The sequence below is a fragment of the Ischnura elegans genome, chromosome 5, assembly GCF_921293095.1.
Source record: "Ischnura elegans chromosome 5, ioIscEleg1.1, whole genome shotgun sequence".
Lineage (NCBI taxonomy): Eukaryota > Metazoa > Arthropoda > Insecta > Odonata > Coenagrionidae > Ischnura > Ischnura elegans.
Genome location: NC_060250.1, coordinates 108,308,646 through 108,328,394, shown reverse-complemented (window position 1 = coordinate 108,328,394; position 19,749 = coordinate 108,308,646). Strand labels below are relative to the sequence as shown.

Below are 19,749 nucleotides of genomic sequence, written 5' to 3'. Positions count from 1 at the left end.
CCCGGGGCCCACCGGCTTTTTTTACGTTCTCTAGAGGCTAAATAAAATATTGTATCGCAACTACCACAATAAAATTAAAAGGAGATCGGGTTGGTGTGGTGGCTAGAATGTTCGCTTCCCACCCCGTGGGCTCAGTTTCAAATCCCGGCGATGGCATTGAGTTTTCAGAGACTACCTGATACTCGCTTGAATGATGTGTGGAGGACATTTCAAGCGCAACACTCCGTCCGTCGGATGGGACGTTAAGCCTTGGTCTACTTGGCGCCTTTCGTTAAGAGCAGGCTAATGCCAGCGCCGGGTTTCTCTCCACCCTTCCCTACCTGCCCATATCCTCATGGTACAAATGACCTCAGCCGTCGGTCGCCTCCTCCAAATACCATGCCATGAAAACTAATATCGACGCACTCATCAAAAATAAACAATGTAAAAAAAATCGCATTGATTGATTGAAGTTTTATAACCAACAAAGATCATTGCACTTTGAAATTATTTATTTTTCATTTTATTGATGTGGTCTTAAGGTAACGTAGAGCATTGCGGTCCTCCGGACGATGTGATATCGATTTTTGGCCCTCGCATTAAAAAAGGTAGAAGACCCCTGCTTTAAGAGAAAGAGATGAATGGCATATGAGCTTGAATCAGAGTAATCAATGTTTTATCAGCCTTTAAGTACCATCATTTTTGTCTAAAAGATCGTAAGCATTACCAGCGAATACTATTAATGAAATCTTCTCTGGTTTGACAACGGGCAAGGCTCCCTGAGATTCTCCCTCATCGAAACTTTGGCCTTAAACAGCCTTACCCGGTGCCGAACCCGAGACAATTTTATCATTTTTTGCCACTTCCATTATAGAAAGTATGTATGTTTTTAAATCGATTTCGTGCAAATGCTTCAAATTCTTCGAAGGTCACTAAACACTTGGTAACTTGGTAAAACATACCAACATCCTTGTTTAGGTGAAGAAATCAAACGTTTCGAAGTAAATACAACTAATTCATTTAATATAAATACTACGTGCACGGCACAGAGCTTGAATATGGCGATTATTGCGTAGATTGTTACCGCTGCACTATTGATTTTTCAATGGGGTGAATCGGTCTGAAACTCCAGTAACCCGGTACTTTTGCTCACTGCCATTTCATATGCATTCAAATCGGCTGATCCAGCATCTAACATTTCCCTAAAATTGACACTGACAATGTGTGTGAAAATAAACGGGAGGAATTATCTTCCTCACGACAGTTCTATAATATCATGAAGAATATCGAGATAAAAAACGAATTCTTGAAAGACTATCTTAATCATCTTCATCATGAGTCAGCGTTCGGAAGTTTGGTATGGCGCAGCTCTCATCTAAGTTCTCCAGCCAGCTAGCCATTTAACGTTTGCAAAATTCTTCTGATTTACATCATTGCTATCATTATATTTTCGTGAAATTCATAGGGTAATCTGTCTGTAATATTCTTTTCTTTCAATTTATTCCAATATGTTTTCGGCATCTTACTTTCGTAATGTAACTTATCGTAATATATAACTGTGTGTAATTCCCAACTTCTTTCTCTTTTTATTTAATATGTTAAATGTAATTAATATGGTAATCAGTCTATCAATGGTACTGTACTGTCGTAATAAATTCAAATTGTCAATTCTCCGTTATTTGGCCAGTTTATTTGAATCCTGGATGTTCATCTACAGTTGCTTCTTTCCAGTTGTTACCAACAGAAAGACGCATCATTAAAGTTATACGGAAATACTATCTGGATGATTTTTATTTTTGTTTTGGTGCTTTAAGATTAGGAACTCACTAATGGCGTTCTATTCTTGCTTGGTGCAAAACAGCACTCTAGTACCGTAGCAGCTGAGTAGTGATGTAGTCATTAAATTGACGCACTACTGTGCCATAAAAGGAAGTCATCCCCTACTGCTCTGAACAGTTTTCTTTTGATCAGAGACCTTTTACACGCACATAAATTTGAGTAAAAAATGAATTCCCTTGTGATAGAAACGAAGGACATACTCTTTTAAAGGACGAAATAGCATGCTAGTAAAGGTAACAGGCTTCTAAAAGGTTATATACTAGTGACGGTATATTTTTTTACCAAAAGTACTTGAAGTTTTCCTTAATTTGATGCAAAAAGATCAAATGAAAGAAAAAAAATATCGGGTTGTCAAGGGTTGTTAAAAATTATGCAACTATTCACAGAGGATTCTCCAAAGCTTTTAAAAGTCAAGGATGATGTTTATTCTTTTTGCGGTTTTTTTATCGGAAGAGAGGAATATTTTTCTGCAACTGCGCACAATCTGCAACTAGAGATAGTCCTGGGAGCTAAAAGAAATTTTCGATTATATAGTGCACCAAGATGTTGAATAAGTGGGGGTGGATAGTTGCTGCCTTCGCGAATGATGCATCTTGGAAAAACTCATTTCATATTTCTCTGAGAACGAAACGCATTGTACTGTAACCTTTTTTCTCGATGGGTAAATATTTATAGTCAAAATTATTTTTACATACCTTGTATTTTAGTGCAAATTGACTGATTCATTACCTCGGTATTTTTTGGGAAAACCTTGAGGATAGGTGTTATGATAATTTCAAACTATTCTTCTGCATCTCGAACCAACGTTCAAAAACTTTCATGACAGGGATTATCATCAAGAACTCGGACTAGAGTTAAATTGAGAAATGAGTAGATCAACTGAATATCCAACATTGTATTCGATGTAGAACATTACACATCATTTACCAGATTTATCATGCTCTGTCAATAAACCGCTCGACAGCCGGAGTCAATTTCTCCCATTATTTTATGTGTATCTGAGGCTCAGGATGTAGAGTAACTCCTTCCATCTTTCTTCTGTTAGATGACTCCATCGTGATTCATAAATAATATGCACTCATTTGAAAGTTTCTAAAAATTAAGGGGAAGAATTTAAAGGCGGCTGGTCCTTTATTCTGATACAATTGTTTGCTTTAACACGATTACAAGGTTAGGGCAATTGAAGAAGAAAGTCTTGAAAAATTAGCGTCTAAAGCGTTTCATAAAAATAATTGCCCTAAAAAAATAATCATAGGCCTCTATTTTTATTGACATAACTCACTTTGTATTTCAGCAGAAGAATTTAAATAGAATAAGGAATGTATCGTTGGGGAGATTTTGGGATGGCCATACGACGACCTGGGTAAAGCGGGTGGCACCAGGTGGCTCCAACGGAAGAGAATTAATGAATTGCGGGATTTTAGGAGAATTTTATAGGCATTTGCTCATGTCCCACTAATTCCAGGCGGTGGCCAATTCTGTGTCTTTTTCTCTAATGATAGGCATTGTCTGCTACACATTTCATACTAGGCATGATTAATATATCTTATCATCTTCTTCTGCGTTTACTGTTGTCAATTAGGTACAATTTTTGAAAAGAAAATAATTGTTACTTTGCATTTTCATTATTCGCCTGATTTAAAGCCATCGAATATCTTGTAGGTGAGGTTTAAAGCGGGAAAAACCCATTTTGTCCATCATTTGGCATTTATGACCTAAAGATACAAAAAAATTAATTGCTAAATGATTTTTAAAAGACTTATAGTAAACAAAAATTTCCAGGTTAATATCTGCACCACAATTTAAAAGTGTTTTTAGGGAAAAAAAGTTTGTTTTTTTACAAAATACTATGAATTAACTCTCCGTATTAGTAATGACAAGAACTACTGCTTGTAGTTAGTTTAAACGTTATCAATATGTTTTAATATTGATACATAAGATGATACTACTTCCACGCATTTCTAAATAACTCTTTCAAGAATACCGAATACGGAAGTAGTCTACAATTAACTAAAAAAAACGTTGCTTACGTCGCGTCGTTAATGAAATTCATTGGACGGATTGGAGAGAATTATTAGCATTCTGAAAATTTAAACAAAAATTGAAACGGATGGTAGAGATTTGAAAAATAAGGAATGTGGAGAGTAAAATGGTTACAACGCTTGAAAGGCAAAGTCCAAGTAAAATATCAGGTGTACCTAACTGCCGCTTCCATAGACTTCAAAGATCGAAAATGCTGTGTGGCATCAGAAGTAGTACTTAGGTGGAGTACTCACTCACAACCATGTGAAGAAATGAAGGCTCATTAGAGACATGCACCTATCCAAGTAATTGGGTTCATATGTACCAATATTATGGACAAAAATCCACTTCAATGGTGTAGTCCATACCTGGATCGCTTTGGGTTGATAGAAACTTGGATGGCCCTTTCAAAACTGAGGGCAACTAGATTTATGATTCAATTCCAGCCCTTAAAAAACTTACTAAATACTTTTTAAATAAACTTTCTATCATCAAAAATGAAGGAGATACGAGAAAAATTAATTATAAGTCGAACTTTAAGAAGACTTAAAGAAGAATTAAAAGACGACTTAAAGACAATAATTTCGTCCGCAATATCTGATAAAAGGTTGAACATAAAAATTCGATCAATGTTTTTGGAAAATTTCGAAAAGCGTAATTCAGAGCATCATAATCCACAACTTCGGTATAATTTCTATGCTACACGTTAGGCACTGACGTATGCACTCAAATTTACTCCAAAACAAACACGCATTCCTATAAGATGTGTATACACACAATTATGTGCGTGTGTGTTTGTGTATGTTTGCGCTCGCACGCGTGTAACGTGTGTGCATGCATGCAGCGGGAAGATTGGAAGCCATGCATTATCCATTAGATTGTATTAAATGCAACGCATGCATGAGTATACATTTAATTATTTGCCATTGCACCCCCTTTCAATGAACAAACAAACACCTGCACTTGTAGAACTTCTCAAAATGATTTTATATAATCACACGAAAGGGTCCGCCGTTTCATGTAGCTGAAGAAAAGTGAAATTATAATGAAATTCGATTAGTTCTGGGTGCTCTGGCCAGGATTTTCAAGTACGATATAAAAAGACGACATGGAAGACGTCGACGACCACGATGATTACATAAATGAAGATGGTTAAAATATTTATTTTTACCTGTATTTGTATAAGGTTTAATTTGTCTACGTATGTAAGTGTTTCGTGTATTTTTGTGTAAATAAACGTTTGTGTGTAAATTTATTTTTTTCTTATTTATGCCTACTTAAGTAATTTATAAGCATTGAAATGCTGTATGGGGTTTTTAAGGGTTTAAAATTCGCAAAATGAAAATAATACATATTTTAACCAACAGCATTCTTAAATTAGAGCACTGTGACGAATTATTTTTTATGGTAAATATTTTTTTATATCATAAGGGTTGATTTTTAAGGGTTGAAATATTCTGAAATATAGTTCCAAAGCATGAAACAATCATAATAAACACTAATGCAAGCTAAATTTTATTCAGATAAAGCTATAAAATTTAATTTTTTATTTTTTGCATTTAGGGGTAGTTCTCACCCCTAAAAAAATAATAAGCATCCATCGGCAAAGTATAGATTTTCAAGTAGAGTGTAAGAGTAGCCTTATCGCAAATTTGTATGCAAATCGGTTCAGTTTTAAAAATTTTAAGATTTTGCTCTTTTTTGAGTTTCATTTCGTGGACTATGTGGTGTAAAGAAACTTTATCACTCGAACGATTCAAAACTCCTTGTAAGTATAGACCATTTAACTTGATGATACGAACTAAAAATATTTTTTGTCATAATAGTGCTTCCCTTAAAAATCAATTTAGAATTAAATCGAGGCTTTTTAGGGATATTTTCATGCATAGGAGTTCTCTATATTATAGTTATGGAATTGAATTTCAATTTAAAAAGAATTTTGTCAAAAACTACTGAATTATTTTGCAATGTTAATGTATGGGAAAGAATTTTTGACGCTCTTTTTTTCCTTTTTCCTTGTTACATCATTATTAATTCATATAAAAGCATGCTGATATAAATCAGCGTAAAACCTTAAAAACATCGTCCGCAATATCTGATCAAAGCTCGCTTTTTATCCTTAAGGTATCCTGAGATGAAAGAAGTTTGTGGTCATCTCTATGATCTTCCCTTGAAAGGAAGCTGTAGAGACGCAGATGTTTCAGTGCCGCCAGGTTACTGCAGGCAGAAGGTTTCTCGTTTATTCAGCGTTGGTAAGTCTCATGATAGCAAATGGCCTTTCTTGTGTAAATATAGCCCGTGCTTACAACAAAACAACACTCTCTTGGGAACACACGATTGAACTGAGTGCTCGATCAATGTCCGGTAACAGTATTTTCTTTCTGAGCTTTGAAGACTGTTCAATCTTCAAGCTTAACACAAATGAGAGAGCATTTTATACACACGGCAGCAATTCTTAACTTCAATGCTTAATCAACACTCCTGTCACCGTTTTAAAACTGATTTTCTGGATGTATAATTCATATACAATAATCTTCATGAACAAGAGCTTAAAGTCTAATTTTTATACATAAATTGTGAATAATTGATATCATCAGGACGCGAATGAACACGAAAAAAACTAAAGTCGTTTACGTAGCAGATTTAGCATGTAGAAAATTGTTGATCTGATCGAACATTCCTGTTGCCATAGTACAGGAAAAAGTATTATGAACGAACTTGAAAATTTTTATGCTTAATTGTCAATAACAGAATGATTCTCTCATTATAATACGCTATGTATCAGAGCTACCTATTAGATTCATTGTATTATAACTAACATCGTTTTTTAATTCTATGCAATTTTTTGATCATCCGTTTTTTTTTGTTGCCCCAAAATTATTATTTACATGTGATGCAACCCATATATCTCTGCACTATGCATTGAAATGCGTATACATCAAATTTTCAACGCCTTCACACTACTTCGGTTGTATTAGAAGTTCTACCAGTTCAATATTTTCTTCCTTCGTATATAGAGGCTTATGAAGTTGATTTCTCATAGAATTTTATGGTGAAAACACTTACATCGATTATTCCTCCTTTAGGAATATTTTCAAGGGGTATTTAGGAAAAACATTGGTTTCAATATGTTGGAATTTTCCTTTAACGGATTACCTAGTAGATACTTCCACATGTAAAAACATTCAATATCAGCCAATATAAAATTTAGGTACGTACCCAAGTAAGTCATCCCACATTTATTCCTTTTAGAACCTTAAATTTAAATAACTATCTCATTTTAAAGCAGTTATTTTTATTTTCTGTGATTTTTTTCAGTAGGTGGTCATAAAAATAAATTCGTAGATGACTTGGCATTTATCATAGGTTAGGATGTCATTTTCCCATTTTATCAATTAGCCTAAATATAGCAACATCTCCAATTATGAAAACTTAGGTACGCACCGTAAGGTACCCTGTAGAAATTTCTTGAGATAAATTTGGCTACCTTGTATAGCCTGGGGAAAACTTTGTTAGAATTTCCGACGAGAAGTTGATAGATGTGGGTCTTTTTCGCCAACTGTGCATGCTTGGCTGCGGTGGGACATGCGGGCAGCACTGATTTCGTCACAGCCACGCCCACATTTGCAAACATCCTCGGTCCATTCCGAAGCTAGCCTGGTGGCGCTGCGTTGTGCGAAAAAATTCGGGGCCGATGATCAGGAAAAAGTGGGGTTAACTGAGCTAAAAATTCTTTCCCTTCCCGCGTCTACAAATTGGCAAGTCCCAAGATAACAAATTCGGAAAATTCGTTAAATTGCTTGACAGATTTTGCACGTTTTTAATATTTATATTTATAGTTTCAAATTGGAAAATCACGGTTGCCTAGGAAGGGATGTGTTTGTTGCTGGTCCCAACTTCAAGAGGTCCCTAAAGGTGACCCTTAAAAACGTTCCTCTAAAGGTGCCGGGGGTTTGAGGGAATTAGGCCTTATGTACCCCGAGATCTTCTGACCTTATCCACATAAGTAATGCAAAATAAAATTGCAGTGTTTTTAGATTCTAACCGAGATTGATTGAAAATTGGGGGTCCAACTCTTTATGCGTATCGATGATAAACATTTTCCACTAATTATGCTTTTTTTTAGAAAAAAACTTAGAGCTATTGTTGGTGTACTAAAATCCACAAGTACATAAAAATCATTTCAACAATATATCAGCTTCACTTTTAACAGCATCTTTTGGGGAGTTTAAAAGGTAACAAGCAACACTCGAGTTATGATTACAGATTTTATTTTTTTGAAATTGGTAAAATATTGAGTTTCCTATGGTTGCCCATGCTGTATTTTCACGCGGTTATACCTAAACTTTACGATTTTTTACCTTTTTGGCACTTGCAATTTGATAATGTTTTTAGGTGAGAAGCGCTTTTCGCCAAAGAAATCGTGATCAAAACATTTCCTAATTTCACGGATACGATTGCTTCATCTATGCTCCTGATCGCAAAAGCGTATATTCGGCGGCGGTTCAGAAAAGTTTAAAAGTCTAATTTATTCTTTTATCCGATACCAGATGGCATTCTATAAGGCACTCTTCTTCTCACTTTCTTTGGGAGATTATCGTCTGCCATTTTTCTTGAAACTTTCCCTCTACCACTATTCCTGTTCAATATCTCCTTTATGACTTCCAAGCAGGGACTTTCTTACACAGGAAGTCATCGTTTAATATCTCGTTTCCGAGACTTTGAAAAGTTTTTGCACCCTGGGGCATTGTGATACTATTGTTTCTTCGACTTTTTTCTCGAGGTTTTGTGCCCTCAACTCGAAGGGAAAAAAGAATTATATCAGCAAACTTCCCTGCTTTCTTCCTCTGATGTCTGCACGAGTCAAATATGGAATCTTGCTTTCAATCTGTGATTCATTTTGACTCCTGCTACCTACTCTTTCATTGACATCTTGCAATTATTTTTGCTATCCAATTACAATCTCAGATTTTGAGGCATGATGTTGAAACATGGGTGGGTTGTTGTTTATTAAGTTTGTAGTATTAACAGTGAGTTATTTAGCATGATTTTATTTGTTTCACATATCCTGCTGCTATTTTATGACTCGGATGTATTTCAGAAAATGGGTATTTCTTTGCTTGCATATTTCTGCATTCTACACCATAGCTGGAAAAATTCTTGAATAGATGTCAAACTGAACGTATCAGCGAGAAGAACTTATATTTAAATGAATCCAATTAAAGACTTTTCAGTGGGCTGTTCGTTCCCCAATATATTTTTAAAGCATATACTAAGACTTTCCCTGTAGCTAAGTGGATTACACCGCCTCAAAGGTAACCCTTGTGGTTTCATGTGACACGCGCCCTCAAGGGAATGTCAATGCGCGGTACGCTCTGCTCATGGAAAGGTAAATAAACAAATTCTGTGGTGTGCCTTGATGTGAAACTAAATGGAATCGATTCATATGAGCCTAACTGAGGTATGTTTACAGCAAAACTAAGACAAATGGCCCCCACATCAGCGATGACAAGGGTTTCCTGCGGCGCTATCTTTCCTTGAGCAAAAAAAGATTAATTTACCATTCCGTGCGTCATCAGTGTCATCACCCCTATTCATCCCTTTCCCGTGTCCACCTTCGCTGAATCGTCACGTAAGAAATGCCGACGAAATTAAATAATAATTTTTAACACATAGGTCCTTGATACTTACGTTTGTATCTCTAAAATTTATCAGCAATTTTTTTAGCCAGTTTAAGTATACGAAAATGTGATTTTCAGTATGTTTTACTCTTTTGACACCATATTAATTCTTACTGATCTGAAGCAACCTTTTCATAAAAAGCATCAATTAAAGTTGAAAGGTACTTCGGTTCATTTGGTACTCAACCTCATACTCCATTTAGCTTATACAAATTAAATATGCATTCAAAATTAAGATGAACATAAGATTAAATATTACCTGATTCTCAAAAGATATTAATATGCCCTTTTTGGCAGATATTTGCTGTTAAAAAGTTTTAAATTTTTAGTTTTAATTTTTGCCTGCCAGCCCCGTAACTGTCGCATTTTTAAATATAGTATTTGATTCTAGTCTTACCGATATGATAACTACTCCTGTATTCTAGATAAAAATTATTTCATCTTGAATTATTATTTTGCGACATAAGTAGTTATTATTATTTATAGCTTTGCTGGCTAGAGAGGAAAATATTTGGGATTAACTGAGTTAATCCAGGAAAAATCTTGCCTTACACTTTTTCTTCTGAAATACATATTTTGATCCAATGGCATAATTGATGCATTCATGCGTATAAATAGGCACAAGTGCATAGCATGCTTCATATAACACGCTTTCGATTTGGAAGGCGATCAGTGTTGGATAATTCGTTGTCCTTTTCGGAGGAATGTTTAAATTCAAACGTTTTTTTTTACACTTGAATTAAAATTTTAGATAAAACATTCTAAAATTTACCAGTAGAGCAGCGGTAGGATAATTCCAGTGTAAAATAACAATTTGTTTAAAGCTTTATTCAGTTGCAATTAATTAAACATTCACACGTTCCCATGCAGCATGCGCTGAGTAGCAAATACATAAAAATAAATCTTTATACACACAAATCGGTGGACACGTGTAAATAAAAGCTGATTTCACCATGCTCGAATTCTATTAAAGGGCAAAGGGCATTCTGAAAAGGTTTAGTTTTGCAATTCTGCATTTTTTCCACTGAATAATGTACCACCACTTCAAAGCAACTTTTTCCGAAATTTTTGTGAGGATATTACAATTCTGACATTCTTTTGCAGAATTACTGCTGATTTCATCCTTTTGACAGCATTCAAAATGCAGTGATGTAACCTAAATGCTAAAAATAAAATTGGCAAAGTGACCATTCAACATGTTCTAAAAATAGTAAGGAAGAAGTAAACTGAATTGTATATTGCATGTATGTAATTATGCGTTTATGTAAGAAAGTTAGTTATCCTTGAGTACATTTTTGAAATATCACAGGAGAATGCAATCGGTAAGATAACAAATCACTGAATGCAAAGAAATAAATTTACTTTTCATGTATGTTTGCCCCAGATCTGTACAAACAGTGTAAGATGGTAGCCCCAAAACTGTTCAATAAGGGGTACCAAATATTCCACAATTATTTAAGTGTTTTCTAATGTAATATATTTAAATATAAATGGAATAAAGTTATATTATTATTAAAAATTAAAAACACAAACTTGGTACTTCACTACTCACTTTTATTGACCTCTACCGTTTTCTGCGACCTCCCGAGAGTTAAGGTTATAAGAACGTTCCTGAGGCACAGGAACTGGTCGAGGTCAATTAAATTGAGTGGAAAAGTACCAAATTTGTGTTTTTTATGCGATTGGAATGAGCTTTTGCAAAGTTTAATCACCAATGATTGAATTTATTAGGAGATGAGAAGCCTTAAGGGTCCTCATGACTTTCACCTGATCGGTTTTACTCGTTTCTTGCTGCTAATTAATCGCGTAAAATGTTGTCATCTTGAAATTTCCGAAGCACATAAAGTAGAAGTGTGTCATTATTTGCCTGAATTTTAAATACAGGTTTATCAAAAAAGAATGGTGCTGTTTTTAACATGGTTTAAGTGAAAACAGAGTTACATGCATTTTATATTTTTTTCGAATCTGTCGTTTGAAACAGTTTTTTGATCAATTTCAATATGTCGCCTAAGTCGCTTGACGAGAGAGAAACACGGCATCGACATTAGCCCACAACTAACGAAAGACGCCAATGAGACCACGGCTTAATGTTACATGCCATGGACGGAGTACTGCTCTTGAAATGACACTCAAGAAGGGATCGGGCAACCTCTGAAAAATCTCTGCTACCCTACCTCTACTATCTTCCTATGAATAACTGATACCGCACCTTTCTTTTATGATAACCCTGTATGAACATTATCATTTGTGAAAGTGCTGAGTATTAATTTTATGTTTGGAGTCGCTAAAAAATATTTAATCATCAAATGTCCTCTGAAAATTTTAAGATGAAAAAACAAGCGTAAAAGAAGTAACTTGTTACGACCGTTATTGCGGGATTGATGGCGATAAGTGAACAGGAAAACCTATAGGGGTGGCACATGTTGAGGCTTTTTGTGAAGTGACACTGAAGAAGCCGTAGTGTAAGAAAAAGTAGCGCAAGTGAACGGGGGTAAAAGTGAAGACATAAGCTAACCAGGGAAACCTGTTGATTTCACACTGTTGATGACTTGACCTTAAATTTTACTAATATTTCTTCCAACTTCCTGCATTAGAATGTTGAGCAATGCTCTCATTCTATCTACACCTTTAGTGTCGATATAAGGAATAGTACCGGGTATTTCTCGGTGGAAATCCTTTATCGTAGGAGTTAAAGCAATAAAAATGTTGCTTTTTTCCACGTGGAGATTTATTTTGTCCAACCGTGGTTTCTTTACGGCGTAATATTTTCAAGTAGAGTCAACCTACGTTAGGATGTAACGAAACCATGGTCGGGCACTATAAATCACCATGCTGAAAAAGCAAAGTTTTGATTCCTTCTTTACCGCTGATGTAAGAAAATCTCACCTAATAACACCATTAGCTGATAGGAATGGAGGCATGAATAGGTGTTCTTGTTTCAAAATGCGGCCAACACAAAAATTGAATTGTTTTCCTCTACCACCTCCAGACTCCGTGTCGGCCCGCTATCTAGCCTTACACTCTCCTTGTAAGTCATCTTTACCACACTCTCAGTCCGCCATTCAGGCTCTTTTTTAGCTGCCATCGTGATTCACCGTCTTCTTTCCTTCCTTCCTACACGCCACCGATTCTTACCTCTTTTCTCTTACCTCACGCGTCAACCATCTCGCTCTATCGGATGCGGTGCCTCGGCTCGGAAAGTCCTCTCTAGTCTCCCCATTTCATCATTGTTTCCCTTCTACCATTTTCTTTCCCTCCGAGAGAAAAGCTCCGACCGTTATCTCTCTCGTCACACTCTGACTTTTGCTCCCAAAACTCCCTCCCGTAACAAGATTTCTCTGAATCCTTTTTCCAATGGAACGGTCGGACCCCAAATGAAACTGGGAAGAGGGGTATCTGGGTATATTTGGTGAAAAAATTCCTTCACCATTATTTTGAGTCAAAATATAAGTATAGGCTGCTTGCAATTTTCAATTTTTCCATTTTTTTGACGAAAGCCATGAGCCAATGCAGTGATTATTTAACGAGAGAGGACGAAAATGGCATCCCGAGCACTCTCATTTTTAATAGTAAATCGGTACTAAATATGCATAACTGTTTTTGAGGGCATTAAAGATATCATCATTCCATATTTTCGAGTAGCCCATTTATTCTACCAACTCGCCATTTGTTTACAGTGTTAACAATACCTCTCGGTGGCCAACTGTGCCTACTCATCAGATCAAACGCGTAACTATGGGGGGGGGGGTCATGAGGGTATAGATCCACCCCAAAGCCTCAGAAAAATAAAAAAGTTAATTGAAACTGTTATCTAGTTTTGATAGGTAATATCTACATCCGCTTATAGTTAAATTTTTAGGGCCAAAAAGATGTAAAATTTATATTCAGGCATGTCATTTTTCAAACATATTTCCCGGAACCCCCATTTCCTGGGGGAGGTCGCCACCCCAGGCTATTCTATCCCTCCCCCAAAGCATATCCGTAATTACGCCACTGCATCGGATTATAAAGTTCCAAAACGTTTTCTTGCTTATTACGTTCCATTAACATCGGCTAGTTCTTTTTTTTTTCGAGTAAATTTATTAAATTCCTTCATTCTAAATTTTATTCCCTAAATTTCATCGATTTTTAGCATCTGAAATAGGTCTGTCGTTTACCCGCAGCTAATATGAAAACTCGCAGTCATCGGCTTAGTTTGAAAAAGTATCTGCGTGAACAGATTCTCTAACAAATTCTCACTTTATCCCCTAGGCTCATGAAAAATCTGCCCATACTAGGTTTTTGTTTAGTGTTCCTTTTGTTAGGGATACCTTGTATTAAGCTTCGTTAGAATACCCGATTTGCCATTTGCTGCATCAATTGCATTTCAAATTTTGGTGAAGCGACATCGTATGAAAAAATTTCCTGCCTTGTTAAAGTATCTATTTTTCAAAATACATATTCAGCTGACTACCGTAATCATTTTTCATGGTTCCCACGGAAGCTTTGGCACATATGGCCCACGAGTCTTCTTTTTCCAAGGTACAATATGCACAATAAAAACTGGATACTGACAAACCTATACCACCATGATCCAAATATTTCTACGCATGGAAGTTATCCGAATAATAAATATAATTTCCTGAATTTATTCTTAGCCAGTTACATTGGTTTTCGACATCGCACAACTGCTTAAAATCCGTGGCGTTCGAAGATATATATGTAACTGGAAGGATTTGCGTTACTTCCGATGGGATGCTGGCATGAAAACAGGGATTTATCGTTGCCACTGTCTTCCAATCATGTTCCCCCAGCATTATTATGATGCATGCCTTACAACATTAATTATAATAAATTTTATGAAAACTATAAGCACCCTTCCAGCGTATCAGGGCGCTCCGGTTCCGGACATTAAATTCAGAAACGGGAGGGGAGTCAAGCGAGACCTTCTGTTCATCGCCGATACTGGAGTAGGAAAATGTTTGCCAAATACTCCCAGGTGGTGCCAGGCTTTGCCGATCTAGATTTTTTTATGCTGACTTCTTATCGACCCATATTTTTTACCTTTTCAGTGTTCAACCTTTTGTAAATATTTTGAATTCATAAAAATATTAACGCGATATATAACGTTTTATAAAACAAAGCATCCTCATACAGAATTACGAATATCGTTTTGTAGTCTTAAAACAATAAGCTCCCTTATATTTATTAACATTTCGAAGCAGGATTTGAATACTGTTAAACAAAATATTTCCAGATAATGTAAATTTCTCTACCATTCTGTAATTCATACTTTTATGGGCGGCGTACTAGTGACTATTGGTTTTAGCACTAGTTTTTAGGCTTAATTTTCTCTTTCTCGCCGCTTATTTCCTAATTTTAAATTCCTTGCTTCACCATCAGAAGGTTCAATTTTTCAACTTTTTTAATGTTTGGCATACAAAAAACTTATGAAAAATAAACAATATCTGGTCAAAAATCGATTTTTGGTGAATTTTCACTAAACAATTTTATTCATCATCCTCTGAATCTTCATTGATGCATGTTATAATATATTCATTCAAAAATGATCTAGATAAAAAAAAGTTGAAAAATAGAACATTTTGTACTCTTCATTATAGCACGTGCCTAACATTAACCTATGATAAAATCCCAAGGGTTATCGTAGTTGGGGTAGTCTCAAGGAGTTTTTTTCATTTTGGAATATCTGACTAGTAGGTCCTCGAGGACGCAGGATAAATCTCGTACACTTACAAATTAAATCTATTCTCAGCTTTGAAGGAGTGGGGAAGGTGTTTGGGTGTGTGGAATCTTTTGATTTGAAATAGCTTACTCGGAGGTTTTCGGAGTCCTGAAGCCATTTTCGGCACCAGCATCCACAAAACTCTGTCCCTTGAGGTTGAAATTACAATCGGTATGAGTTTTAGCGTTACTGAGAGGACTAAATATGTGCAAGATGGTATGAAACGGGTGTTATGGGGGCAAAGGTCATGGGAAAAGCAGCAAAAAATGGCCAAAATGGCATATTTTATTTTTTTTCGGGGTGTTCCATCCCCTAAATGTTCTTTTTTCATTGCATTAGCCGAAATTTATTTAAATACTCCTTCGAAACACATTTTTTAATTGTGGCCCTCTCAAAAATATTTTATGAAAACTAGCGTTTGAAATTTTCAAATCGACGCCATTTCTCCTTATGCCCCTGAAAAGTTGTGAACAAAATTGAGCATATGCTCCATTAAGAAAGCCATCAAATGGCGCAAATTGCATTGAAAAATATGTTTTCTATCTCGAGATATTTAAAAAAGAGTGGAAATCGAAATTTCGATTTCGGCCCTGGTGGGCCTCTAGCGGGCTGGAAGTGTGGGGAGGTTAGTCCTATTTGATCCCAAATCCTATGCCCCAAGTCTGGGCAAAATCCGTGAGGGGGGACTTTTCAATCTCTTACTCGGCTATGCCCTTTCTGCCCAATTACCTATTGAAGAGTTTAAACAATCCTACATTAAAACACGTTCCGATGCGAAAAAAAACTCGTAAGGCAAAACAAGCAAGTAATGCCTGAAAACTAGTTACCAAAGATGACTGCAAATGTTAACTTCTTGACATTCATTAATATTCATCTAACATATTATGCCTAATTAGTTATAAAACTATGGAATTCCTCGTGGAAAGTACCTCGAGTACTCCACGTGTCCTTATTTATTAAAATGCGCTGTAGGTATAAAATTTTTCCGACCTATAAATTCGTATTAAACATTCTCTGAGGTATACATAGGAGCTAGTATGGTGTATAGAGAAGAACTCTAATTAAGAAAGAATGCATAAATATGACGATATAACATTTATCTCTCAAAATTTCTAAAATTGGACAGTTTAATAACATAGCTGGGTAAAGCTAATTTTAAACCAGTTGAATGGTAAAATTCAAGCTTTTGCTCGCAGGATTAGTAGCATTGGGTACCCAAAATATTCCGGTATTATCCGGTATAATAAATCCCTTTTTAGGTAACGGATGATGCTCATATTTTAACATGATTGCAGGCTTCAATGAGAAAATCTAGTAGCATGAAGATTGGCAATGCTGTGCCCATTGTAAAACGATAACAAGTCTGTGTTCTAACAAACAATTGGTTTCTGCAATGTAATATAATATATAGGCAACAAATTTATGAGAAAAAGTTTGGCTCATATTAAAATAAAATGCCTACAGTGTTCAGCAAAGTCATTTGGAAAAAAAACTTTAAAAGACTATTTCTTTTGAAAACTTTCATTAAAAATTGATTTTGTAATATATATCCCGAAATATCGACTGCAAAAAAATTCGTACGGATAGGAAAATCTCTTCTACAACCTTCGGCGAAACTCCTTCGCTTGGAGCCCTGAGGGCGGAATTTATAATTTTAATGAAATTGCCTCCCTCTTTTCTTCGAGTTTGGGTCCTCCACTCCAATTTTTCATGTTGAAAGTAGTCGTAGTGGTATGAGAAATTCCTATGAGGGCAATAAATCTATTTTTCTACTCTATCTATTTTCTATTCTATTTCTTTCTAATCTATTTTTCAATCAATCTATAGTTTGCTGAGCACAATTTTATTTTCCAATTTTCGTCGTTTTCCTGCTGTTAATATTTTGTGTTGTTTTTATTATTATTGTTTATATTATATCATTATTCATCATTTCTAAATAGTTACATAAAGTCTTCCAAAATTTTATATTCAGCATTAAATTAGTGCTAAACGCCTAATTTGACTGGAGCTCATTGTGAGTACATGGATGGAGGTGTACTCTAAGCTAGTAATAGTTCGCGTGAATTCCAGTAGTGACTAGATTCGCTCAATTAATGCCTTCTATCATTTTTAGTGGTATTCAATATATACATATAATAAAGTATTAAATGGACGTGTACTTCATTTCGACTTTCAATTTTATCAGAAACTTGCAGGCCACCCGACGTCACTCGGGAAAGATAGTACCCAGAGAAATGGGAAACTCGGAACTTTGAGTTCATGGTCACATAGCAGGATTTTTAGACACGCTGAACAGTAAACGACGTAAAAAACGATTTCCGCATAATGAGTACGGGATCAGCTTATACCCCGCTCCACAAAAATGATTGCTATGGCTCCGTGTGTGTGTAGACCAAAAACGTCTTGTGAACCCAGCTAACATTTTTGCACCGAGAGGATTTATAGATAAGAGAGAATTATTTGAGTTACGTTTTGTCATTGAGTGAGTGAATAGGTTTGCCTACCCGGCAGGATATCCAACCACAGAAGTTGCATTACGTGAAGTAACAAATGGTAATGTGAAAACGACGCAAAAGTTGCATAAAACCCAACCTAAAGTAGCACTAGAGGGTTTGGGATCACGAAATACTATCCAACTTTGGTTGAAATCCGTGAAGCCTTATGGAAACGCATAGCGGACGCACAAACAGACATCCTCTTTAATATTTATAAATAATAAATTAGAATTAGTATGAACTTTAAAAAGGAATAATTAAGCATACGAATATCATACTATAATTTATGAGATATTAAAACATCGTTAATAGAAATTCAAAATATCGCCCCGCAAGTTATTCATAGTCATTGGGAAAAAGACAAAATTAGACTCATGAGGCGCAGCAATATAGCAATAGATTATATTTAATTTGAAATCAATCAAAATTTCATTTTTCTTGTTCAATTATGTGTCCTAAAAATTTTGCCTTTGATTGAAATTACATGTAATTTAAACGGTCTTGAAATCATCATTATGTGACAACAATACAATCAATCTCCGGGAAAATAAATAGAATTCTGTATTCTTGCAGATGCGAGCGTGCCTGTGAAGCGTACATATTTAAAGACTAATGCTTCAATTTCATAAATGAACTTTTGTGGTCTTTTCGGTAAAATAAACAGTGATCTCAACTGTTTGGTGAATCTGGTTGGTATCGTTAATTCTAATTAATTACTTCCCCGCGAATAAAAATGATGTAAATACAGGACCGGGACAATCACTTTTGGTACCTAGGTAAATATTTAATGTCTTGCGTGATTCATTATTTCTTTCATTTTAATTAATTTTTTTAGTACGAGATTATGTACGATGTTATTCACGAGGTTATGATACGAGATTATTTAATGTACGACGAAGCATTTTATTTAGGTAATTTCCGTGCATATAGTATTTATAGTAATATCACCTACATTTTCTAAGCTGCAAAGTAAATATTTGGGCTACACGGGTTGTTTTTCTCTGGACAGTAAATAGTTTGTCTAACAACTAGCACGTAGGAAGAGAATCTATATTTTTGCTCGTAGGTGATCGAATAGAAAATTCGTACAAAATGAACTTGTAAATCAAAATAATGTTTGTACATGACCAGTCTGACTCTATTCAAAAGAATTTGCATTTATTTTTTTATAGCAGTTCAACCTGTAATTGTATTCATACGTCGGTTGTATGTCAAATAGAATAGATAAATAAAAATTAAGAATAAAGGCCACTCACCCAAGACGATCCAAATGACAATTGCGTTGCCGGGGGCGGCAATAAGGAGCATGGCTGAGAAGATGATGACCCAGGCGGTCTTCTGCCAGTAGGGCAGGGAGAAGGGTCGTCGGCTGCCCCAGGGGCCGTGCGTGGGCTGGACGGTGGTGGCCCCTGGCGCCAGAAGTGGGATGAGCCTGGAGACGGAGGTGGAGGAGGAGGCGGAGGATGAGGAGGGGAAGAGACACTTGGTGATGGCTTCTTTGAGCACGCCGTCCTCGACGCTATCCAGCGCCTCGGCGAACCACTCGCCCCCCGCCCGCGACCCGTTCCCCTGCCCGCCCCCCAAAGGCACGCCCCGGGTCACCAGCATCCTCGCCATGCAGTTGTACAGGATCCTCCAGGCCAGCTCGTGGTCTTCCGCCGTCACTTGCGGCCTCGACGCCTCGGCGGCGTCCTCGGTGGCCGTCGCACCCGTCCCCGCCACCTCCGACTCCGCCCCTGCGTCCTGGCTCCCGTCCGAAGGGGTCGGCATCCATGAGTGCATCATCGCTTTGAGGAATGGATGGCTGCGTAAAAATGAGACCACTAGAAGCGTTTATTACACGCGTGACATTGAGATCACTTTTTAAAATAATTGATTTCATAAAGACCAATATTAGGTCAAATACTTCATTTTAAAATTAATCTTCTTATTAGTCTGTATGTAATAAATTAAGAGGTATATTTTTGAGGTGTTGGAATCAAAATTAATTTACATGTAGACCGACACCTCA

General features: G+C 36.2%; 1 protein-coding gene across 1 annotated transcript in view; it reads right to left on the bottom strand.

Moving 5' to 3' along the window:
• Positions 1-19,520, bottom strand: part of LOC124159761 (tachykinin-like peptides receptor 86C) — a 54,480-nt gene extending 34,960 nt beyond the window's left edge. The window contains exon 1 of the mRNA XM_046535674.1: positions 18,995-19,520. Coding sequence (XP_046391630.1) covers positions 18,995-19,520 — 526 coding nt within the window. The remainder of the gene's footprint in view (positions 1-18,994) is intronic.
• Between the last annotated feature and the right edge of the window lie 229 nt (positions 19,521-19,749).